Raw genomic sequence first — 21,969 nt, 5'->3', positions numbered from 1 at the left:
GCAGGAAATACTGTACATGAAGTCAGAGCTGTGTTTCTCTGCATGCACATCTCCACAATATGATAGTATCTGATCTTTCACACCTGGATGTGTCAGTGATTAATAGCCAAACTGACAGGCTATTTTCTCTCTGTAGGGCCCCGTTGGACCTTCCGGAGCTCCAGGCTTCCCTGGCTCGCCCGGTGCAAAAGTAAGTCACATGTTTATCTAAATGAAGCTCTCAGCACCTCTTCATATTCACCTTTGTGTTGGTTATTCTCTTTTGCACTGTTTGCCTTCTTTCTTTCTATCAGAACACTGCCAGAAAAACTTGAATCACTTATTTAGGATTTTTCTGCACCAAAATAAAGTTAAAGTGAATATAGTTTTAGGAAGATTTTCTTTATATGAGGAAAAAAGTTATTATCTCAGAAAATGTCTGTACCCAGCTCAGGGAGGATTTTGTGGGGACAAGATGAAATGCTTCAGTGAAATTGGAGATGCCTGCGCTGCACTGAAAAGTGCTTTAAACCTCCATCTGTGTGGAAAATTGGGGAGGAGGGGGGGTTTACAGTGTTATTTTCCCTCTCTCACTCCCCTTACTGTCTTTTTTCTTCTTTTGTGTCTCTGGTTTGAATCTGATTTATTTCTCCTCCATGGCAAACAGGCTCAGATCTGTGCTCAAGGGGCCTGTGCTGGTGGTTTGCTTTCTTCTTCAAGCCCCTTGATTGTTTAAGAAATCTTATAGGAATTGCAAATGGAGCGTCTCTTTAGAAAATTCAGGAGTGTTTCCTTGAAATAGTGAAGGCAAGCTAGGCTCAAAATGAGGAAAGGGGTGTGTTTGGAAATTTCATCATGTTATATTCAAAAACACGCACAGTATAGTTTTATGTTTATCTGCAGAAAAGTCTGAATGGCTTTATGTATGTTTATGTTTCATGCCTCCAATGCCTTCAGGAACCTAAACTTCTTAAATGTGTTCATGAGATGTTGCCTCATTTAAGTCCTTTCAGTCCTGGTGTTCCATCACATACACATATGAACCTTGACTGCAAAAACTAAAGAAACTATCTTTGTGAAATAAACAAATGTGAGATGGACAGTTTTTCTTCAGCTCCTGCTGCAGCTGAATTCTATTATCTAACAGCGACTGAGTTACTGGCTCTAATATACTGAGATTTTTTTCCCCCACTAAAAGCAAATTTAAAAACTACAAATTTGGCAGAGGTCTCATTTTGTCTTCATCTTTAGAGCCAGTAAATTATTGGCATTTACAAAAGGCTGTAACATCAATATTTTTTGCACATACCTTTGACCTATGTGAGGTTATAGTTACTACTGCATGTGGAAAGCCTGCAACGCAGCAAGAATGACAAACACATTTCATGCATCAGCATGAAGTTGCACACTGCCACCGTGGTAAAATCTCTGGCTTGCGTCCACAGGAGGTGGGAGCTCAGAATATTGAGTTAGGCTTTTTAATACTGAAGCACAAAACCTTGAAAAATCTTCTCCTCCTACATCTAATCCTTACTCCTCGATTTTATTTAAATGCTGTTGCTCCAAATCACAACAACTGTCACCTCGAGGCCCTTTATGCTGTTGGATAAAGAGTCCTCCTAGCCAGATATTAAAACCTTCGAAAAAGCAATAAATAAATGAGAAGAAAGCCTTCTGACAGAACGCTCTGAAGGCAAACTGCTCCCACGACCCACAAACTGTATATAAAAGATGGCATTAGCCACCAAGACTTCACACAGGTTCTGTCTTTAGGGCTCAAGCTCAGCGTTTTAACTGTCACCATGTAGGTGTATAACAATTACACTTTGGCTCCAACCAAGTTGATGCCCTGCTGTTTTATCTATTTTGCTTTAAATGGAACCATAAGTTGCTAAATAAACACAGTGCTGTTTTCAGTAAGAGTTGGAATAAACATTTGAGCCTTTAAACTCTTCAGGAAAATGATTACTGAGAGGATACAGCAGGAGAAGTGATCCTCTGGGCTGTTTTAAAATAAATGTCCACACAATCAGACTTGTTGTTTCTGTAACTAGAGATGTCGCCCCCTGCTGGTGATGAGAAAGATCAGGTTTAAGCACTTCTACATTGCAATGGGCACTGAGTATTTTAATAGAAGATATTCATAATATAAGAAGTTCATAAAGAGTTTAAATCTACTTCCTGTTTTTTAAATAAAGTTTGCAATAAGAAAGAGCCACGTCTGCAGCATCATTTCGCATCTACTTTTATCCTAAATCAATACCATTTTTTGATAATTACAAGCACTAGTATTTATATTTCACTACCAAGAAACCTATAAATCCCATAATACATATTAAAAGGGCGATCGTGGCTCAAGAGTTGGCAGTTCGTCTTGTAATCGGAAGGTTGCCGGTTCGAGGGTCTCGAAAAGCGCTGTAAAAATGCAATCCATTATTATTATTATCATTATTAAAAGACATATGACGTTATTACATAAATCAATTAAATTAAACTATTTTTTTTAAATCACTCTTCTTTTCAATTCTATTTACATTTTTTTTATTAAAAGCCCATCTGGAAGTCTTTTTCAGTTACTCTGTGTACTCTGCTTACACATTACTCATCTGTCCTCTGTGTTGTGGATCAGGGAGAAGCCGGACCTACTGGTGCTCGTGGACCTGAGGGTGCTCAGGGACCTCGTGGAGAGTCTGGTACTCCTGGATCTTCTGGACCCTCTGGCGCTTCTGTAAGTGATGCTAGAACTCTTTATCTAAATCTGTCAGTTCATACCACTTTCTTTTTTTTGTGAAAAGTGCAGCTCAGTTTCTTTATTACATGTTTTTCTCAGAAACTTGTCAGACTCTCTTTAGTGAGCAGAGAGAACTGTGCTGTGGAAAAGCAGCTTTCTGCTGTAGTTTAACATTGTTTGGACAGACTGTTGGTAGACCCACCCACACCATCCTGTCAGATGAGCCCCTGAACCTTTCCATCAACATCACCTGACATTTTAAATTAAAAGGATTTGATTAAAGACAATTTTTTTTGCAGGGTAATCCCGGTACTGATGGCATCCCTGGAGCGAAAGGATCTGCTGTGAGTTTAGCATTTTTACCTTTTCTGTATTTCAAAGTGCCACCTTCTCACTTAACGTTTTCATATTTAGACATGCAGGTAATTTTTTTCTTGCAACTTCAGAGTTACTCTACTGTATCTAATAATATTTGCATCCTATACAGAACATTTACAGTGATCTCTTATTGAATCTGACCGATTAAGCAGTGAATGATGTTGAGCTTTCTATTCCAGCTTTAAAAGCTGAGATGAAATACTTCTGATTCAGTGATCAGTCAGCTGACTGACTTCAGATTTCTCTCTGTCTCTTTTTTATAGGGTGCTCCTGGCATCGCTGGTGCTCCTGGTTTCCCTGGACCTCGGGGGCCTCCCGGGCCTCAGGGAGCCACTGGACCTCTTGGTCCAAAGGGAACTTCTGTATGTACTGAATGAATCATTCATAAAACACAGGATGCCCCCTTACTTTTAATCTATTTATATATCTGAATGTATTCGCAGTTTAATTGACCACTTGATGTTTGTTGTCCATTTCATATCCCAAATAATTAAAGCAGGTCTTAAAAACATAATAACTCATGCATTGTTTCTCTCTCTGTCTCTCTGTTTAGGGAGACCCAGGTATTCCAGGGTTCAAGGGAGAGGCTGGACCCAAAGGAGAAATTGTGAGTTTTGTTTCCTTCGACTTGTGTCTGTATACCCTGATCGGTTCATCAGCAAAACAGAATTCATTGATACAGTACTTTGTGGAAAAAGCGGACAAACACTTCAGACTATGTCGTCTGACAGACCTAGTACACATTTCCACATAGTTTAGGAACGCAGACCTAACAAAACGTATTATTTTAATATGTAAAAATACAACATATTTTGTTCCAGTTTTGTACTAACCTTGTCTGTTATTCATCTGATTCCAGGGACCACCTGGTCTTCAGGGACCAAATGGCCCACTAGGAGAAGAAGGCAAGAGAGGGCCCAGAGGTGAGCCTGGTTCTGCTGGACCACTGGGACCCCCTGGAGAGAGAGTAAGTGCACAGCATGCTTTCTTTTTCCAGTTCTTTAAAACATGCTGCTCGGGAACTCTTGGGAAAGTAATATTAAATATATCACAGAATATCACAGTGTCAGGGTTTTCCTACACCTAACTTACTGTTATTGCTTACTCTGTGATGGATGGGTGTGTATTCGTTGGGTAAAACTTTGCAGCCCATTTAAGGCCCACTGTGAGATTGGGATATTGCTGTTTAAATAAAGCTTAAATCTAATTTTGTGTTTTCCATCTAGGGAGCACCCGGTAACCGTGGTTTCCCTGGTCAAGATGGTCTGGCTGGTCCAAAGGTAAGCTTCATGATGGTTTCACTGACACTCCAGAGAAGAGGTTTTTTTTTTGAAAAGGAAGTGAAGTGCTCCAAACAGCCAAAATGAGCTGAGTAGAGCATGTTTTAGGCATCTGGTCAGTAGTTGCAGGTGTAAAACTGTATATGTGAATAAATATGTGTGAATACATTCAGTTATATGTGATACACAGACATTTAATTTAAACTTTTCCATAAGACATAAAAAAGATGTTTGTGTCATGACATTATTATTATTATTATTATTATTATTATTATTATTATTATTATCATCATTATTATTATTATTATCTTAGTTAGTGTAGAGATTTTTGACATGCAGCTTGGAGGGAGTAATATTTACTTCACTGAGCGATAAAAGCATTTCCAGTCTGATGGTGATGATATAAGCTTGTTAATAATTGGCGAACTTACGCTTCAGAATACAAAAATAGTTCAGCATACTTTGAAATAATAGTACTTCAAACATAGACTAGAAGCCATCAGAAAACCTTGAAAACGTGTGTAACTGAGATATTCATATCTATATTTTACTTTCTTTGTTGTGAAAGCTAAAACTACTGAAACTGTTGGAAAAGTTCTAAAGAATAGGATTATTTCTCAGTTTAGCTGTTTGTTTTTCATGAATGTATAAATCCTTTAAAGTTCCAAAATATATTTTTGTCAGAAAAGTTTTAAAACGATAAATAATCTGCACATATTTGACTACACTGTAAAAGGTAAAACATGATGTATATGAAAAAAGCAGCTGACCTGATTTCCACAAAGCATTTTAATGAGCGTAAATTCACTCTGGTCTCTGTGATGACTTCTCTGAGAAATCATTTTTCCCCTCGTTAACTCATAACATTTTTTAAATCAAGTTAAATTGCACAAATCAGCTGGCAGATTTTAAAACGATGCAGTTAATGAGGCACGTCTTTGGGGTTCACTCTGAATTCACAAATTATTGAAGGTCATAATAAAAAATTTATTTTCCTTGAAGAGTAAAAAAAGTGCCATTTGTCAGAACACTTATTTCCCTTTGACTTCATCCTGCAGGCTTTAGGAGGCAGCAGTGATGCACGCAGCCTCCCACAAGATGGCAGCATAGCTCACAAACCCATCACGCACACTGACCTACACGTCCCAAATCACCAAAGCCAACATCTCATTAAATATTATCTTTCCACGGACAGTTTCGTTTATATCACAATTAATCTGTCTGAATTTAATCTTCTCATCTCCTGCAGGTCAATGAAATTTGTTCATCCTACTAAAAGAGAAACACATCTCCACTGAACTTTGAGATGTTTCCCGTCCTCTGTGTTTGACTTGTGATTTACACTCTTCCTCATAATACAGGGAGCCCCCGGTGAGCGTGGACCCTCTGGAGCCAGCGGTCCCAAAGGTGCCAGCGGTGACCCCGGCCGCCCTGGAGAGCCCGGTCTGCCCGGTGCCAGAGTAAGTGCTTCCTCTACAGTGCGTTATTACGCACAGAAATGTGCTTTAAATTTCCACAAATCTCAAAAGTGTTCAGAAGAACAGAGTTTCTATATTTGGCATGTTTTTTTTAGATTAGTTTCTCTTTCATGAAGGAGTTCCATTATGTCCATTCAAAACTGTGTTGTATGCATAGATAGATAGATAGATAGATAGATAGATAGATAGATAGATAGATAGATAGATAGATAGATAAGTTGTACTTCCTCTTCCTCTCAAATATTTAATTTCAGCTGCAGCAGTAGATTGTTTGTGTGCAGTCACCAAAATGAAATTAGAAAACAGAGTTAATGAAGCCTGTGAGCAATGTGCTCTCATTCATGTTTCCGTTCTTAGTCATTTCCATCAGCAGGTGCTGCTTCCTGCACAGGGGGCTAGTCAGAGGTGTAAAATCAGTCTCACATGGTGCCATATGTTCTGTAATACCACCTTTCTTTAGCATATGTCTGCAAAGAGATGCCTGATGACTCATCCAGATTTAGCCAGTAATTCTCCTTCCTTTCTCTGACAGGGTCTGACTGGACGCCCCGGTGATGCTGGGCCTCAAGGCAAAGTTGGACCTTCTGTATGTTCATGTACACGTTTCTTGTTGTAACAGACATTCATTAGTCGTTGTTGTTTACTTGTAAATTAAGAGAAATAACTACACGCTGTGCATCCACTTGCTGTATTAAGAGCCGTGTGTTATTTTTAATATCACATGTGAAACAACCAGGGAGAGACTTGTAATTTTACCGAATGTGCTCTGATCACATAATGACTCATGAGTGGTTTCATCAAATTGAATTGTGGGAAATTTATCCGCCCATTATCCGCCAGCCTTATACTGTAGCTTACTTCCACGTTCACGCTGAATTCAGGGGGCTGTGTTTTTTCTCTTTCACTTTGGGCTCCGTTTGCCACACAGTCTCCTGTTTTTAAGGATAACATTCAATCCTTATGTTTATACACTTTGTTAATAGTGACGGTGGAGCTGTAAACTCTGCAAGCTGCACTTAGACCAGATCCATTCACTGAAGCCTCACTAATTAATTTAAACACCTAAAAAATAAATAGATTTGAAATAGTGCAACTCACATTTATTTGATATACAACATACATTTCTGCATAATGATTTCAGATTTTTAATATTATGATATTTGTCTAAATGTGCAACAAACAGCTACATTTTTTGGTTGGATTACTAAATGATTGGTATATAAATGGATGTAACATTACTGAGGGATTATACACAGTGTGTCATAAATTTTGCTTTATATTAATTAGATTTTGTAGTCACATTTTTAATTTTGTTAGAGAAACATATGGCAGTTATTTAACGTTTGGCTTGACTTTACTCAGGGAGCGCCTGGTGAGGATGGTCGTCCAGGACCTCCTGGTCCACAGGGAGCCCGAGGACAGCCTGGAGTCATGGGATTCCCTGGACCAAAGGGAGCAACTGTAAGTAAAAAGAAACAAAAAGTACCTTCTGTATGGGAGTAATATTTTACAGTGTGTTGCAATGTGTTTTATTTGTCCTTTCTAAAACATAAATGCATGATTCAAAACTGCACAGTACCTGTTCAGCAACATGTGGAGTGCTGCTGAGTAATTTTATATCATTTGATGAGCATCGTCACCTGTATCCACCTTTGTTCTCACAATAGGTGCAAAGGGATCAGCAGTAGCATTTTCACTAACCTCTGGATTTTATTTCTGCTTTTCTAAGGGTGAACCTGGCAAGTCTGGTGAGAAAGGACTGGCTGGAGCTCCTGGTCTGAGAGTACGTTCATGGTGTTTCCATTTTATGTTTTAAAACTAACGCTCCTCAGATTGACTGCTGTGTTTTTATGAAGCATTAATTAATCACGTGCATAAAAACATAAACATGTTATGCTAAAGTAAAGTCTCTTTTTAGAGCCAAATATTTGTTATTGTCAGAAACTATAAACTTTTGATTAGGTTCATTTTTCAAGTACACAGTTTCACAGAGTCCAGCTTCAGCACGAGAAGCCTCAGTTATATATCTGTCAGATGTCTGCCCAGTTAAGAGCATCACCTTTGGCTTTAGTGCTGATATCTGTCAAACCTCCTCCTCCACCTCCCCACCCCATCCTCCTCTGGCTCTCTCTTTCTTCCTCTCCCCAGGGTCTTCCCGGCAAAGATGGAGAAACTGGCTCAGCTGGACCCCCTGGCCCTGCTGTACGTATCTCTATCGCTCCCATGCCACTTTATATACCTTCAACACCGATATTATCTTATCCCTTTTCTACGTCTGCACTTAGAAGCAGTCTTTGTTATCTCCATTTCCCAGACTGCTTCTATCATAGCTCTGTCTGGAAAAAAAAAAGTCCTTGACCAAATTGTCTGTACATCATGTCACACCATCACTGACTTACAGACTTTCAACTTCTTTTGAAGATTTCAGCAAACTAAACAAACCTTTTTGAACTAGAGAACATTTTGTATATGATAAATATTTTATTTTTATAATGTTTACTAAGAAGTGGAAGGTTTTGCAGAATTTTCCCACCATTTTAACTGTCAGCCAGACATGAAATTGCACAATTTCAATGAATTATATAAAGGTACTGTAATGATGACTTTTAGGGTCCTGCTGGAGAAAGAGGAGAGCAAGGACAGCCTGGTCCCTCTGGCTTCCAGGTGAGTCTGCATACTTAAAGCTTTGCTATAACACCTTTGAGCATATATGAGCAGTTGTATCACTACTTTTATATTGTGCAGTTATACATAGAAACTTCAGTTTATTGCTTTTCTTCTGCTGAGCAGTGCCAGAATCGGGAACCACTTATTTTTTTCTATGACCACAGTTGTTTATGGTGCAACAGAGAAATATATGTATCATTCCATAAAAGTATATTTTAATGGAATGACACATATTTAACATGTTTGCTAATTACATGAATTACGTGTTGTGAGCATACAGGAAACATTTGCCTGGTAAGATTAAGTTATGTCTACTATTTAGCTAGAAAACTGCAGCTAAAAGGACTCAAAAACTCTGAAACTGGGCACCTCTGTCACCGAGTCATATGTTGGGTATGAGTGTTGCAGAATGGCTCACACGTATGGTTTCACCTAGATGTGCCAAACTTGCTGGGCACATGTATCCTGTGCAGCAATTTTACTTAATCTTGCAAAATCTAAAGACATTTATAATCCAAAGTGTTCAAAACTGTGACTTGACATTAGGTCCTGCTGCAGCAGTGCAACAAATTTTAGTTATAGGTGACAATAAGGAAACTGTTGTTCTGCCAGCTCAAATGTTCCTTTTCAGTGTTTGATACTGGGCCACCTGCACATTACAGCTACAGGAAACTGTTGTTTTGGAAATCAATACCACGAAGCTCCCGGCACACACTTCATGTTCTGATGTTAATGCCAGAGGAGTCTTAGATCTCTGCAGTCAGTGAGTCAGCAGAGCTGGTGACTTTTACACACGATGCTCTGCTGACTCTTCGCAAACCCGCTCTGTGACTTTACATGGTGAGCCACTAAAGCTAATTGTGGAATATCTACAGTGGGAGAAATTTCACAAACTGACTTGTTGCGAGTGGCAACCTGTTCGAGTACCACGCTGGAATATGATGAGCTCTGTAGAGCAGCCCATTCGTTCTTGTAAGAGCAGTCTGCTGGCCAGGTGCCTGATTTTATACACATGTGGCAACGGGACTGAAAACACCTGAATTCACAGATTAAGAGGCGTGGTCTCACACATTCCTCCATATGCTCCCTTATTCAGAAAGGATGGCCGCAGCAGGTGGCTCTGCATATTTAACAGGTTGGCAGATATGTTTCTTTACCAGATGACCTTTGTGATGCAACCCCAGAGGAAGTTGTATCCCCTCACAGGATCAAACTGCGGCTCTTTCACTTGTAGCTTGCCTCCACCAGTGTGTGAATGCGAGAGTGAATGAATAGTGGCATTGTAAAGCGCTTTGGGTGCCTTGAAAAGCGCTATATAAATCCAATCCATTATTATTATTATTGTACATGTCATTACTGAGTTCCAGTCATAGTTCCACCTTTTAGCAGCAGAGACCTTTTCCGAGCATATTAACAATTTCCCAAGCGCCTTACTGATGTTCTAACGATTTAGCTTATGAGTTTTCCCTGAACTGTGTTTCCATGGCAATGCAGTAAATTAAAATATTTCAACATGAAAAAAAGAAGATGTTGTTATTCAGCCACAAATCACCTGATCTTTCCCAAGTTTCCTGTGACAGAGACACATACTGACAGGAAGATGGAGTCATATGTGACAGCCATAATTCAGTCCACAGGAAGTGATATGTAACTCCTGTCAGCACTGCAGGCCTGTAGACACGTTCATGCAACAATAACACCATCTGAAGCGCAGGGGGGTGCAGACTTGGATCTTCGCTGCATTAATGCTTCTTCTCTCCTGCACACAGGGTCTTCCTGGCCCTCCTGGTCCACCTGGTGAGGGAGGAAAGCCTGGAGATCAGGTTTGTGCACTTTCATGATCAAATAAGATAAATAAGACAAAGATAAAAAGTATACAAAGATAGAGTATAAATAGAGTATAAGATATGAATTTATGTACTTACTCCAAGCTCACGATTCAGATTAATTACACAGGTAATTAAACAGTTTAAGCGCTGCTGCTTTTTTCCAACGTTATCAGTGATTGCAAAAGTCTTAAGACTTAAGATGTCGTCTACCAGATTTCTAAATATATAATTACACTTAATATTTGCTTTTTGGCTTTAATTTAGTTTGGTTAGTGCCATGAGTATAAAGCATAACTAAGTATCTCAACAGTGATAGTCTTGCAGGTCTTTTAGCTTCTCTTTCTTTTCACCATTCAAGGGTGTTCCTGGAGAGGCTGGACTTGCTGGTGCCACTGGACCTAGAGTAAGTTCACGATCTTAACATAATTTCATTATACTGTAGGCTGCTGATTAACAAACATGCCGCTGATTGTCACTGCGCTACTGTTCAGGGAGAACGTGGTTTTCCCGGCGAGAGAGGAGCCGCTGGCCCTCAGGGTCTGCAGGGACCCAGAGGTCTGCCTGGAACTCCTGGAACTGACGGACCCAAGGTGAGTCCAGCAGCCAATAACAAGCATGTTTTTTTTAACTGATTAAATGTTGTTCCCTGAGGTTCACCCAACCCACTGCGAAACACGGTGAGATTTTCAATATTCTTATCACAGGCAGCAGAAACAGAGCAGTCTGAGCGTATAATTGAATAATAATTAGCTCGAGTATTTGCGAGTTAAGCTGTGTGTACTCAGCATTTTAGCGTATATTTGGTGTTTTCAGCCTAAAATTAGAGAAAGTGGGCAGCATCATTCCTCACTCTGCTGCACTGAGCAGTCTAGTTAGTATATGACAGTATATGACAATAAAACCTCAGTTTTCCAGTTTTGAATCGCATCGCATTTTCTTTAAAAAAAAAAAAGAATCAACTTAAGTGCCTATCAGGTCCCAGACTACAGGTCATAATCTAAACTGGTTCATTTATAGTTTTTATTTTATTCCAGTAAATATAAGATACTTTGTTGTCATTATACAAGAATGTACAACAAAATTACAGATACAAAGTATAAGGAGGATTAAAAAGAGAGCACAAACACTAATTCCTTGGAAGTATTGCATGACAGGAGCCATGCTAGGTAAAAATGTACATGCTATCTAACCATCGCCTAAAATCAATAAACCAAAGTTAAAATGCACATTGTAAAATCTTGTCCATCCTGGTCACTCCCGATGAAAATTTAACATCTTCAGCTCAGCCTCCTGTCTTTTTGTCAGCACCACCATCTCCAAACCATATATCATACCAGTCTCACTACCATCTTTTAAACCTTCCCTTTCACTCTCTTTACGATCCTGCTGTCACAAATCACCCCAGACACTCGTCTTCATCCACTCCATCCTGCCTGCGCTCCCTGTGCAGGCTGTCAGCTGCTTTAGATAAATATAGTATAGTAAAGACTGAGATGCAATGCAATTCATTTTGTTAAACTTAAATTATGTACAGTTCATTCAGATTCATATTTTTCCTCACAGAGAAACATAATCCATTCCAAAGATATATAGCACAATATCTAAACATTTTTTAATCCCTGTGTTTGGACATTCAGAGTTCGATAACAAAGTCATGTCTGCAGACACTGTAACCGTGAGGGACATGCTTACAGTGTCTGCAGGGGAAAATCAAAAAACTCAAAAATCTGATGGAGTGGTTTTATTGCAAAATAATAGATGAGGGTTAAATATTTAACGATGTTATTCTGCAGAAGTCATTAAACACCATCGTTTGCTCACGTGTGTGCTTCAGGATATCGACTGAACCTCACACCGACTGTAACTGAGGTCTTTACAGTGTGGCTGGACTGAAGCAGAGCATTTTTCTTTCTTTTGTTGAGACAGAACAGCTTTTTCCTTCATGATCTAATGTTTGCATTTGTCTTTTTAATAACACATGTGCCTGATAAATGTTGGTGTAAGGTTGCTCCTGTGCAGGTTGTACTGTTGAGCTAATACTAAATGAACAGAGTTACATTTGGCCACCAGGTTTCTAACCTTAATAAGCTTTTTTTTGCTTCCAAAGCTAAACTTTCAGTGTTTCCTAGACTGAGTAAAAGCCTATTTTCCCCTAGATGCTAAAAAATTCTAATTCCTGAGACAATTTAAGTTCAGCATCCTTAGGATTTTTTTACTGACTAAAATAGTAGATCTCGGATGTAATTCAAAGAGTGGAAAACAGAAGAAAACATATTTTTAATAAGCTCTCCTTTACTTTTAAACTTTCTTCCTTTGGGTTCTTGTGAATAATTGCTTTGTAGATATGAGTCACAAGCAAACACAGTTTTGTCATAGGCCAGAAAAGTTGAGGATTAGTGGTTGAAGAGCCATCAGTAACTAGAATTGAGCGTCAGTCAGCAGTTCAGGTCTGGACGTTTGTTTTATTTCTGTTTTCTGCATTCATATTATTTCATAAATTTATAATACTTTAAAACAAAATAAAATATTTCCTACATTCACTGCAGCTGATGGCTCAGTGTGTCTCCGGTCAGGCTATACACTCACTTGCCATCTGTCAGCAATTTCCAGCCACTGCAATGATTTGTCACAATGGTACTGTGAGCAGAGGAAGAGCTCAGAGAGGCTGCAATTCCCACTTTGGGATTGTTATCTGGTTGGATTTTAATCCCAGTTCATAGGTTTTCATCCCCAGACATAAGTGGTTAGAGGATGAGGATTATAGACTGTGAGTGTGATGGTGGTGACGATGAAGAAGGGATGAACCAACAGTCTGTAGAAAAGCAAGTTTCTGAAAACGATTTGTTTTATAAGAGGGATCGTTTGTCGGCCTCTTTGAGTTAGAGTATTAATCTATAGTATTCACAGCCAGTGTTGTGCTTGTGTTAGCCCTGTGGTTATGGCTTAATGATAGGCAGAAGAAATGCTGTGTGTGTCTGATTTATAGGCTGCACGATAAAGCACCGCAGCACAGCTGAAGTTTTGACTCAGAGTGAGCCTATAGGAGTACTTTTTAAAAAAACAATCAAAGTCTGCATTTGCTTTCAATTTTTTCAGCTTTGATGTGTGAAATAGAGATTCGTGCCTTTATGATAAAACGCCCTTTGTCCTTTTAATAACAGAATTAAAGGTAAACCCACCATCACAGCAAAACACATGGAAATTAAGATGTCTTTATGTTTAAATTAAAAGTGACCGACTCATTAGAGAGTTGGGCTTTTTTTTAACATTCTTCTGTAGCAAGAAGAAAAAGAAGTTGGCAGGATTATTTTCTCTTTTATTCTCTCAGTCATCTGTTAACCTTGAAGGGACAAAGATGAGCATCGGCCTCTTTTGTTGAATGAGCAGATGTTCTCTCACTCTGAGACGGCGCCGTGTTTGTGTTTCTGACTCATATTGTGGGTTATTAAACAAAGCCCGAGCAGAATCTGTCTGAAATGTGACAGAACATCATCACAAGCCTTTTTGCAAGTCTTTTTTTAAAGACCTTGACTGCATCAGGAGGTATAAAACATCTTTGTGCATGTGTAGCAGGTGCTTAGAGAAAGTAAACAGTTGAAATGTCTTCTGTCTTTGTGTCTTTGAACCCAAACCTGTCATCTCATTTTATTTTTGATTAATAATAGGGAGCGATTGGACCTGCTGGTACTGCAGGGGCTCAGGGACCCCCTGGCCTGCAGGGTATGCCTGGAGAGAGAGGAGGTGCTGGTATTCCCGGACCCAAAGGAGACAGAGTAAGCCATGATGGGAAACAAGTGTTACCAAACTGAATGCATAAACACTCAATTTGTGGAATTTTCCCTACTTGAGTATAATTTTATGCATATTTTCTTGTCACACGACAGACTTTAATTCAGTTCTTTATCCCCACAGGGAGACCTTGGAGAGAAAGGACCTGAAGGTGCTCCAGGCAAAGATGGTGCCAGAGTGAGTGACTGTCATTCATTTGGGTTTTCGTGAATGATAGTAGCTTCTGCTGAATACAGATAGAACGACTTTCATTTATTTCCTGGAAATAAAATGCTAGAATCATACACTGTATACATATCTATCTGCACATATGAATCTCTTATTTAAAGCATATTATACTTTACATTTAATCTAAAATCTAAAATGTTCATTCTTTTGTTCTTTAGAATGAAAGTGTTTTGTTATTCCCGCTGCTCATTTTAAAGCAAAGTGTGAATTCTCTGTTCTCACACTTCAAACCTCTCCAAGTCTTTATACTAACTATACTTTTTTTGTTTCATGTTTCAGGGTCTCACTGGTCCCATTGGGCCCCCTGGTCCTGCTGGTCCCAATGGTGAGAAGGTGAGGCGTTTTTACTTTTATTTTATTTAATCTAAATGATGTAATGTCTTGTTCTGCACAAGTCTTCATTTTGGAAAAGTATAAATAGGTTTCTATAATGTAAAGTTAACCTTCTGTATGATGTTGCTGATGTTCTTCCTGTATTTTCTCGCAGGGTGAATCTGGTCCTGCTGGTCCTTCTGGAGCTCCTGGTGTCCGCGGTGCTCCTGTGAGTGTCACAGTTTATTGTTTTAGTAAAGAAAACATATCAGATTAGGAATTTGGTGCATGCACAGTGACTAGGTCAAATCATCATATATTAGTATATTGTATTAAGGCTTTTAGGCAGCATGCATGCTCTTATAGATCTCGTTCACCTGGTTTATAGTGTCACAGTTCAGCACCTCAGCCTGAACTATCATCATCTTTCTTTATACTTGTATTTATACTTAAGCTTTTCAGTTTTCCTTTAGAGCCAGGCATTTTGAAGTATTGGAGCAACTATTTTTAAAACATTGGTCCCAACAGATCAGCCATTTCTCTCAGTTGGCCTAACCCCTGAGTTTTTAATGCCTCTGTGTCTTCATCTTTCAGGGTGACAGGGGTGAGACTGGACCTCCTGGACCTGCTGGCTTTGCTGGACCCCCAGTAAGTAGAAAGCCATCACCATGAACTAATCTTACTGCAGACTCCTGAGTGATTTATGTTTTGACTTGCTAGCAAAGTATAAGTAGAAGTATAATTTTACTTTAAAGTGATTCAACTTGCTTATTTAACTGCAAGTAAAAAAATAACTGCATCTACATGGCGGGGCTTTTCTACCGCTCATATCTAGAAACACTTGGACGTCTAACTGCCTTTACATCAGTTTTAGGCCTCGGTGAATTATTATTTTCTTTATCTTGACACATGTCTTGTTTCCTCGGTGTAATATCTGTGGAGGGAAATTAGTGTCTTTTTGTCAAACATCCATTTAGTTATTGCCAAGGACTCACGATGGACATAAAATAGATGTTTTTTAATAAGCTGCATCCCTCCAAATGGATTTCATCAATATATTTGTGGCAGCACAATTTATCTCTAAACAGGTTGTTTTTTCTCTACCTTACACAATGATTAATTATTGATTTTCTGTCAGGATGAATAACATTACAAGGTATCTAAATACTATTTGTTTCAGAGCACACCGACTGTAACATGTTATCACAGTACATTAGGAGCTGCAATTAAAAGTTTTGAAATTGTTGTGTAATTATATCTCATGTCCTATCCCAGCTCTGTATTTTTATTCCTGGACTCTCCTAGAGCAGCTGTCATTTTATCCTTTCTCAGTGCAGCTCAAGTTCAGTTGATCTTCTGTCTAAAACAGCGGTTCCCAACCCCCGGGCCACGGACCGGTACTGGTCCGTGAGTTGTTTGGTACCGGGTCGTGAGAGTTCAGGCTCGCATGTGAAATGTATGGTTTTCAGGGTTTTTATCGGTTTTAAGCGTTATTTTTTGTATTTATCATTAAAACCCATGTGTTGTCCTCGGGATTCCCATATACTTGTTTGCCATTCACCTAGGGACCATTTTTGACCCGAGGACAACATTACCTCGGTTTCTCTGGGTCTTTTCACGTGTATTATAAATAAATCTTCCTTTTTTTTGGTACCGGTACTGTTTTACTTTGTTGTATTTATACACAACACCTTAAAGGCTGGTCTGTGAAAATATTGTCGGACATAAACCGGTCCATGGCGCAAAAAAGGTTGGGGACCGCTGGTCTAAAGCCACAGCTCTCCTTCCTTTAGGCTAGCTTTCTTCTAATTGGCTGTCCCAGTAAGACAGAAGATTTGAAATGCAGGTGGGGCTTATGTAGTTCCACACAGAGCTACATGCCTACATGACCCACATCTTCAAAAGAGAAAAAAAATGCATGAAATTGAGTATTTAGAGCAGATTAAGGCCTGAGCTTTTAGGCATTACTATTCACTGACTGCATCATTTGAACCTTTGGTCATGTTTTAAACTGAGAGCTGTGAAAGAAAAAATATAATAGGTCCACTTTAAAGTGTATGTAACACAGACGCTGTGGGCACAACGAGGCTAAATGCTGCACCAGTAGCACTTGTAGACGAGAGTCATAAACTCAATGGCCTGACTTGATTGGGATTCGTGCATAATTTGATGTACTTCTCCATCATAAATGGGGACTCAAGCAGTTTGGTATTGCAGCGACACAAAAGACAAGTGAAGATATGTCATCTTATCTTAGATCTTATATTTTTTAGTTTAACTCAAGCTAAACAGTAGATCTGTTAACCGATAATTTAACAAACCATTTAATATATGATAATGGCTCCACACAGGTTACATGTTACATGCAGTGTTAGCAGGTAAACAGAACTCCATGTGTAAAATTGGTGGAATGAGCCTTTAAACAATTATTTTAGGTAATTGTGAAAGACCTTTGAAAGTATTTGATTATTAAGATATAGTCCTTTCACTTTTTTTTCCTTTGATGTATATCAACAGCTGTTTCTGTCTTTTGCTTTCAGGGTGCTGACGGTCAGCCTGGAACCAAGGGAGAGCAGGGAGAACCTGGACAGAAGGGAGATGCTGGTGCTCCTGGACCCCAAGGACCATCTGGAGCCCCTGGACCCGCTGTAAGTGTCACTACATGTATTATTTCACTACAAATATGTTTTCTAAACCCAAAATAATGAGGGCTTGCACAAAAACACTGGATGTTTGTATCCCAGTTTTTCTTATTAATCAAAAGCTTTATATAACAGTACGACAGCCACTGAGTGACAGTTTTTCCTACAAGAAGAGAAACTGTTATGTATGCACAAATCAGCAAAACATTCATTTCAACCTCTCTCTCTTTTAAACATGCATGGTGGAGTTTACAAAGTGACAGCAACCGTTGGTGGTGATTGTGCTACATAAGGCAGAATAAGAAACTAGCTGACAGAAACAAGCTACTATAAAATACAACAAATGTCAGAGTGTAACACAGAATATGTTCATTTCAGGGTCCCACGGGTGTTTCTGGACCTAAAGGTGCTCGTGGTGCTCAGGGACCTCCTGTAAGTGACTTTTATCTGTACCAAAGAGTCTCACTTTTAAATCATTTTACTCTTGTCTCATAATAACATGTGCAGGAAGCATTATTTTAGGATTTTATTTGTGACTCTGTCTAAATGCGTCCATCTCTGTTAGGGTGCCACTGGTTTCCCTGGAGCTGCCGGCCGAGTTGGACCCCCTGGCCCCAATGTAAGTTCATCGTCCTGATAACTAAACCCTCCATCAAACCGACTCCATGTGCAGCTTTACACGTGTAGTGGTGATACCAAAACTAAGATTATGATAAGAGCAAATGAAAAATTAAAGGAAAAGCAAAAATAAAGTGTTTTCTGTAAGCTGTTGATTATCGTGTGCTTCTGCTGAATATATTCCCTATTCAGCATTTTAAAGATGGTGGTGAATCCCCCCATAGTTCCAGAAACTCCTGTTGATGTTTAAATGGCTTTGAATAAGTCTGCAAAAGCTATATTTTCAAAATCATCAACCATCTATTGACCTTTGATGAGGCATCCATGCCATCCTTTGAAAAGATCAATTCTGAATTGGTTTACTGGGTTCCCAAACCGAGCCAGAAAACATAAATCGTAATTATATTTGCTGGTGTATAACTGTAGTTGATATAATTTCAGAAAAAGCTATTTTTGTCTGACTGTAGAGTTTATATAAAAAGATACAAATAAAACTACATCTATCACAGGTATGGGAAAAAAGAACAGTTGGTTTAATTTGTGTTTTATAAGCAAGAGAAACTGTTGTGAAACAGATACAGGGGTGTGTTTTCTAACACTGCCTGACTTCTTTGTGTCATAGGAAACCTTGTAATTTGCACCTATAAAGTGCTTACCTTTGCTGTTTCAACACCTCCACACTTCACCACAGTGTGTCTGTAGGTGTTTGCTTAGATTTTCATTTTCTGCAGACATGCTGCAAAGAAACATATGGTGAGAAAACAGGCTAACCCTGTAAGGGTACTAATATACAGTCTATGTGTTATTTGAAGTCATATAGAGCTGTACATATCATCACTGGATAGTTAAAATAACAAAAAATACTCATATGTTTCAGTAATGATTTATATTTATGTGTCCTCCTCCTCACACTTGTCAGGGTAATCCTGGACCTCCTGGTCCTGCTGGTCCTTCCGGTAAAGATGGACCCAAAGGCGTGAGGGGAGACGGTGGACCTCCAGGCAGACAGGGTGATGCTGGGCTGCGTGGTCCCGCTGGAACTCCCGGAGAGAAGGGAGACGCTGGAGAGGATGGTCCACCTGTGAGTTTCTCATTCTACAATCAGATTCCATCATAAAACACTCAAGACACTGGCTGGCATCACCTGCAACTCCTTTTTACTTTGTAATACTTGAAACCTCTTCAGTGGACCATATTTAGGCGGTCGTTAGAGCTACTCTGGGGAGTAGAAAATGATCAGATGTGTTTGTTTTCTGCACGTCTGTCGGCGTTTGTGTGGCTCTGTCAGCCCAAAGAGCCAATTTTATCAGTAATGGAAACACTCTCCATTACTGCACAGAGATGTCAATGTCCATCACTGGCTGTAATAGCAGACCGAGACATCTGACAGCACAGGGTAGCACAGGCCAGTGACAGACTGATGACAGGAGCCCAGGCTTTTACTTTGCCTACCCCCAGAGCTGCCTGCACGCGCCCGTTACAAACACGTGACAAGTCCTGTCAAGACAATGACATGCCATACTATACATATCACAGACGATAGCTTACCCAAACATCAAGATAGCTGCTGTGCCGAGACTCCGTCCATCCTATAGATTACAGATTTTCAGCCTTGAACCATGTATCAGCACATCAAAGTCTTTGTCAGCTGAACTGGGTGCTCAGTTGTCACTTGGAGTGAGTTGTTTATAGTGGACATGTTTTCAGGGAGAGGACATGTGAAAGAGTGAGTTGTGGCGATGAGGAGAGGTGATGGAGAGACTGACACTGAAAAGTGCAACTGCAGCTGGGAATAAAATCCCATGTGTAGCAAATGACAGAAGAGATAAATCATAGGACACATCTTTGCTTTGCATTGTATTGAACTGTATTGAGCGTTTGTCAGTAAACAAAAGTGATGCCTCAAAAAGTCATCACACATGACAAAACCTGCAAGAAATAGCGCCCTGCATAACCTCCCGGCTTTTTTCTTTTGTTTGCATGTCTGTATGTGTTAAATGAACTGTGCACACTCACCTGCCACTTAATTAGGAACAACTTGCTGCTGCTAGGTTAGACCCCCCCCCCCCCCCTTTTGTTTACAAAAAGCCCAAATCAAAGCTGCTCTATTGTGGATGCCATCAGAGAATAGTGAATTTATTCTCATGTTCAAGACACCAGTTTGAGCTTTGTGACATGTTTCATCATCCTTCTGTTCACTGTGGTCATAAAGGGGCATAAAGACATGGTCAGCAACAATACACATGCAGGCTGTGGCATTTAAACAATGCTCAACTTTTATGCATGCATGTTTTTTATCCTGAACCTAGTTCTGAAGACACTCATTAGATAACGTCTTTCCAGCTTTCCACTGACCAGTTAGGTGAGCCTGTGTGAATCGCAGCTTAAGTTTCCTGTTCATAGCTGATGGGAACGGCACCCAGCGTGGTCTTCTGTTTCTCCATCAGCAGGCCTGAAATATACAAGGGTTATTACCCCTACTGCGCATTCAAGAGGAAAAGAGTTAAATCCCCTTTCTTCCCCATTCTGACTCTCAGTTTGAACTTCAGCAGATCTTCTTTACAATGTCTGCCTGCCTAAAGCCACTGATTTGCTGCCACATAATTGGATGATTAGATTTGCGCTAACAATCAGTGGAACAGGCGTGCCTTATAAAGTGGCTGGTGATTGATGGATCACTTTGAGTGTTTTATTAGCTGTTTTCCAAGAAAGGCTTCTCACTGTAACTTCACATTAAAAGGATAGAAATTAGAGCCCCATCAGTCCTCTTACTTAACTATCAATCATATATTTTTCTTTCTCTTAAACAATTCTTTGAAGCCACAGTCACCTTTATTTATTTCTTAAACGCAGATATATTAGAGTCTATGGGACACCAGAATGAAAGGTGCTTGAACCTATTTATATTATATTACATTGTTTAGTTTGTAATTTTATATCCATGTATTCACTCGTTTTAGTATTTGTGCGCTTTCTAGTTTGGGTGATGTTTTTTTTATTGATTAGGTTTAGATTTTCAGATTTGTTTTAACTAGAAGTTAAATTTATAAACTGTAAAATCTCTTGATTTTTCTCAGCTGATTTTCTTGGTTGTTGAGACCTATGATCAAAATTGTTTGTTGATAGTTGTTAAATTAATCCATACCCACCCACAATAATAATAATAGTAAAAATCTATATAACCACCGCTCTGCCACTTTTCTCCTCTCAGGGCCCGCCTGGTCCTTCAGGTCCTCAGGGATTGGCTGGTCAGCGCGGTATTGTTGGTCTCCCTGGACAGCGTGGCGAGAGAGGTTTCCCCGGCCTGCCTGGACCTTCTGTAAGTGATATACCCACTCACCCACTCATAAAATTCAACTTGCAAATTGTCTGTCAGTTATTTAGTTTAATAAAACGACACATTATTTAGTCTGACTATGTCAGAATAAATCCTAAAATATGATCCTCATAATTTCCAAGAGTCAAACGTTACAAATTGAAAATGTTTGTTATCTATTTTGTAGAAATGTTATGTAGACATTTAATTCACAGTAATAGAGCTGAAATAAAATTACAATATCAGCTCATGTATTAGTCATGAGACATAAGCAAAATCATTTGTGATATAAATATTTGTGATATATAATGTAATACAATTAATTTTCCATGCTTCAGATAAACTAGAGAGCGAAGGTTGTTTTCTTACCCGTTGATTTTTTTATTGATTTTCTCCTTTTTTTGGATTTTGACATTTTGACATTAATTGATTGATCAAGAAAACAACTTAAGAAAAGAAAATCAGTGTTGAAAATAGTTAGTGATGTAATTATGTAATCGTTTTGGGGGGTTTTTAAACTCTAATCCAGTAAAGTTGGAGCTCATAGATTTGAAGTGTTTTTCTTATTTGGATTTCTTCCACTTGTGTATCTGTAGTTACTCAGATTGAGGTGTTTCCATATCTTTGCTGGAAGCAACTTAATATCTGTCAATTTAAAAACAAAAATGTGAACAAATGTAACTACTAATCTCTACTTTCCATTCTGTTTTTGTGCATTGCAT

At 39.1% G+C, this 21,969-nt stretch overlaps 1 protein-coding gene and 1 long non-coding RNA gene across 3 annotated transcripts in view; one reads left to right on the top strand and one right to left on the bottom strand.

Moving 5' to 3' along the window:
• col2a1b (collagen, type II, alpha 1b) overlaps positions 1-21,969 on the top strand; it is a 47,178-nt gene that overhangs the window by 16,926 nt on the left and 8,283 nt on the right. For both annotated transcript variants that reach the window (XM_084929537.1, XM_084929536.1), the window contains 26 exons: positions 137-190; positions 2,609-2,707; positions 3,010-3,054; positions 3,352-3,450; positions 3,642-3,695; positions 3,948-4,055; positions 4,315-4,368; positions 5,730-5,828; positions 6,379-6,432; positions 7,209-7,307; positions 7,576-7,629; positions 7,995-8,048; positions 8,457-8,510; positions 10,283-10,336; positions 10,701-10,745; positions 10,834-10,932; positions 14,008-14,115; positions 14,255-14,308; positions 14,639-14,692; positions 14,847-14,900; positions 15,266-15,319; positions 17,212-17,319; positions 17,692-17,745; positions 17,879-17,932; positions 18,851-19,012; positions 21,143-21,250. In XM_084929537.1, coding sequence (XP_084785663.1) covers positions 137-190; positions 2,609-2,707; positions 3,010-3,054; positions 3,352-3,450; positions 3,642-3,695; positions 3,948-4,055; positions 4,315-4,368; positions 5,730-5,828; positions 6,379-6,432; positions 7,209-7,307; positions 7,576-7,629; positions 7,995-8,048; positions 8,457-8,510; positions 10,283-10,336; positions 10,701-10,745; positions 10,834-10,932; positions 14,008-14,115; positions 14,255-14,308; positions 14,639-14,692; positions 14,847-14,900; positions 15,266-15,319; positions 17,212-17,319; positions 17,692-17,745; positions 17,879-17,932; positions 18,851-19,012; positions 21,143-21,250 — 1,935 coding nt within the window. The remainder of the gene's footprint in view (positions 1-136; positions 191-2,608; positions 2,708-3,009; positions 3,055-3,351; positions 3,451-3,641; positions 3,696-3,947; positions 4,056-4,314; positions 4,369-5,729; positions 5,829-6,378; positions 6,433-7,208; positions 7,308-7,575; positions 7,630-7,994; positions 8,049-8,456; positions 8,511-10,282; positions 10,337-10,700; positions 10,746-10,833; positions 10,933-14,007; positions 14,116-14,254; positions 14,309-14,638; positions 14,693-14,846; positions 14,901-15,265; positions 15,320-17,211; positions 17,320-17,691; positions 17,746-17,878; positions 17,933-18,850; positions 19,013-21,142; positions 21,251-21,969) is intronic.
• LOC146387711 (uncharacterized) lies at positions 10,256-18,949 on the bottom strand. The gene is made up of 4 exons (XR_014800312.1): positions 18,842-18,949; positions 18,588-18,667; positions 14,803-14,898; positions 10,256-10,307 (listed from the first exon to the last, which is right to left on the bottom strand). It is a non-coding gene; the product is annotated as an uncharacterized LOC146387711 (long non-coding RNA).

The sequence above is a fragment of the Perissodus microlepis genome, chromosome 5 (assembly GCF_051167445.1).
Source record: "Perissodus microlepis isolate ML-2025 ecotype Zambia chromosome 5, ASM5116744v1, whole genome shotgun sequence".
Taxonomy (NCBI): Eukaryota; Metazoa; Chordata; class Actinopteri; order Cichliformes; family Cichlidae; genus Perissodus; species Perissodus microlepis.
This window is presented reverse-complemented; position numbering and strand designations above follow the sequence as displayed.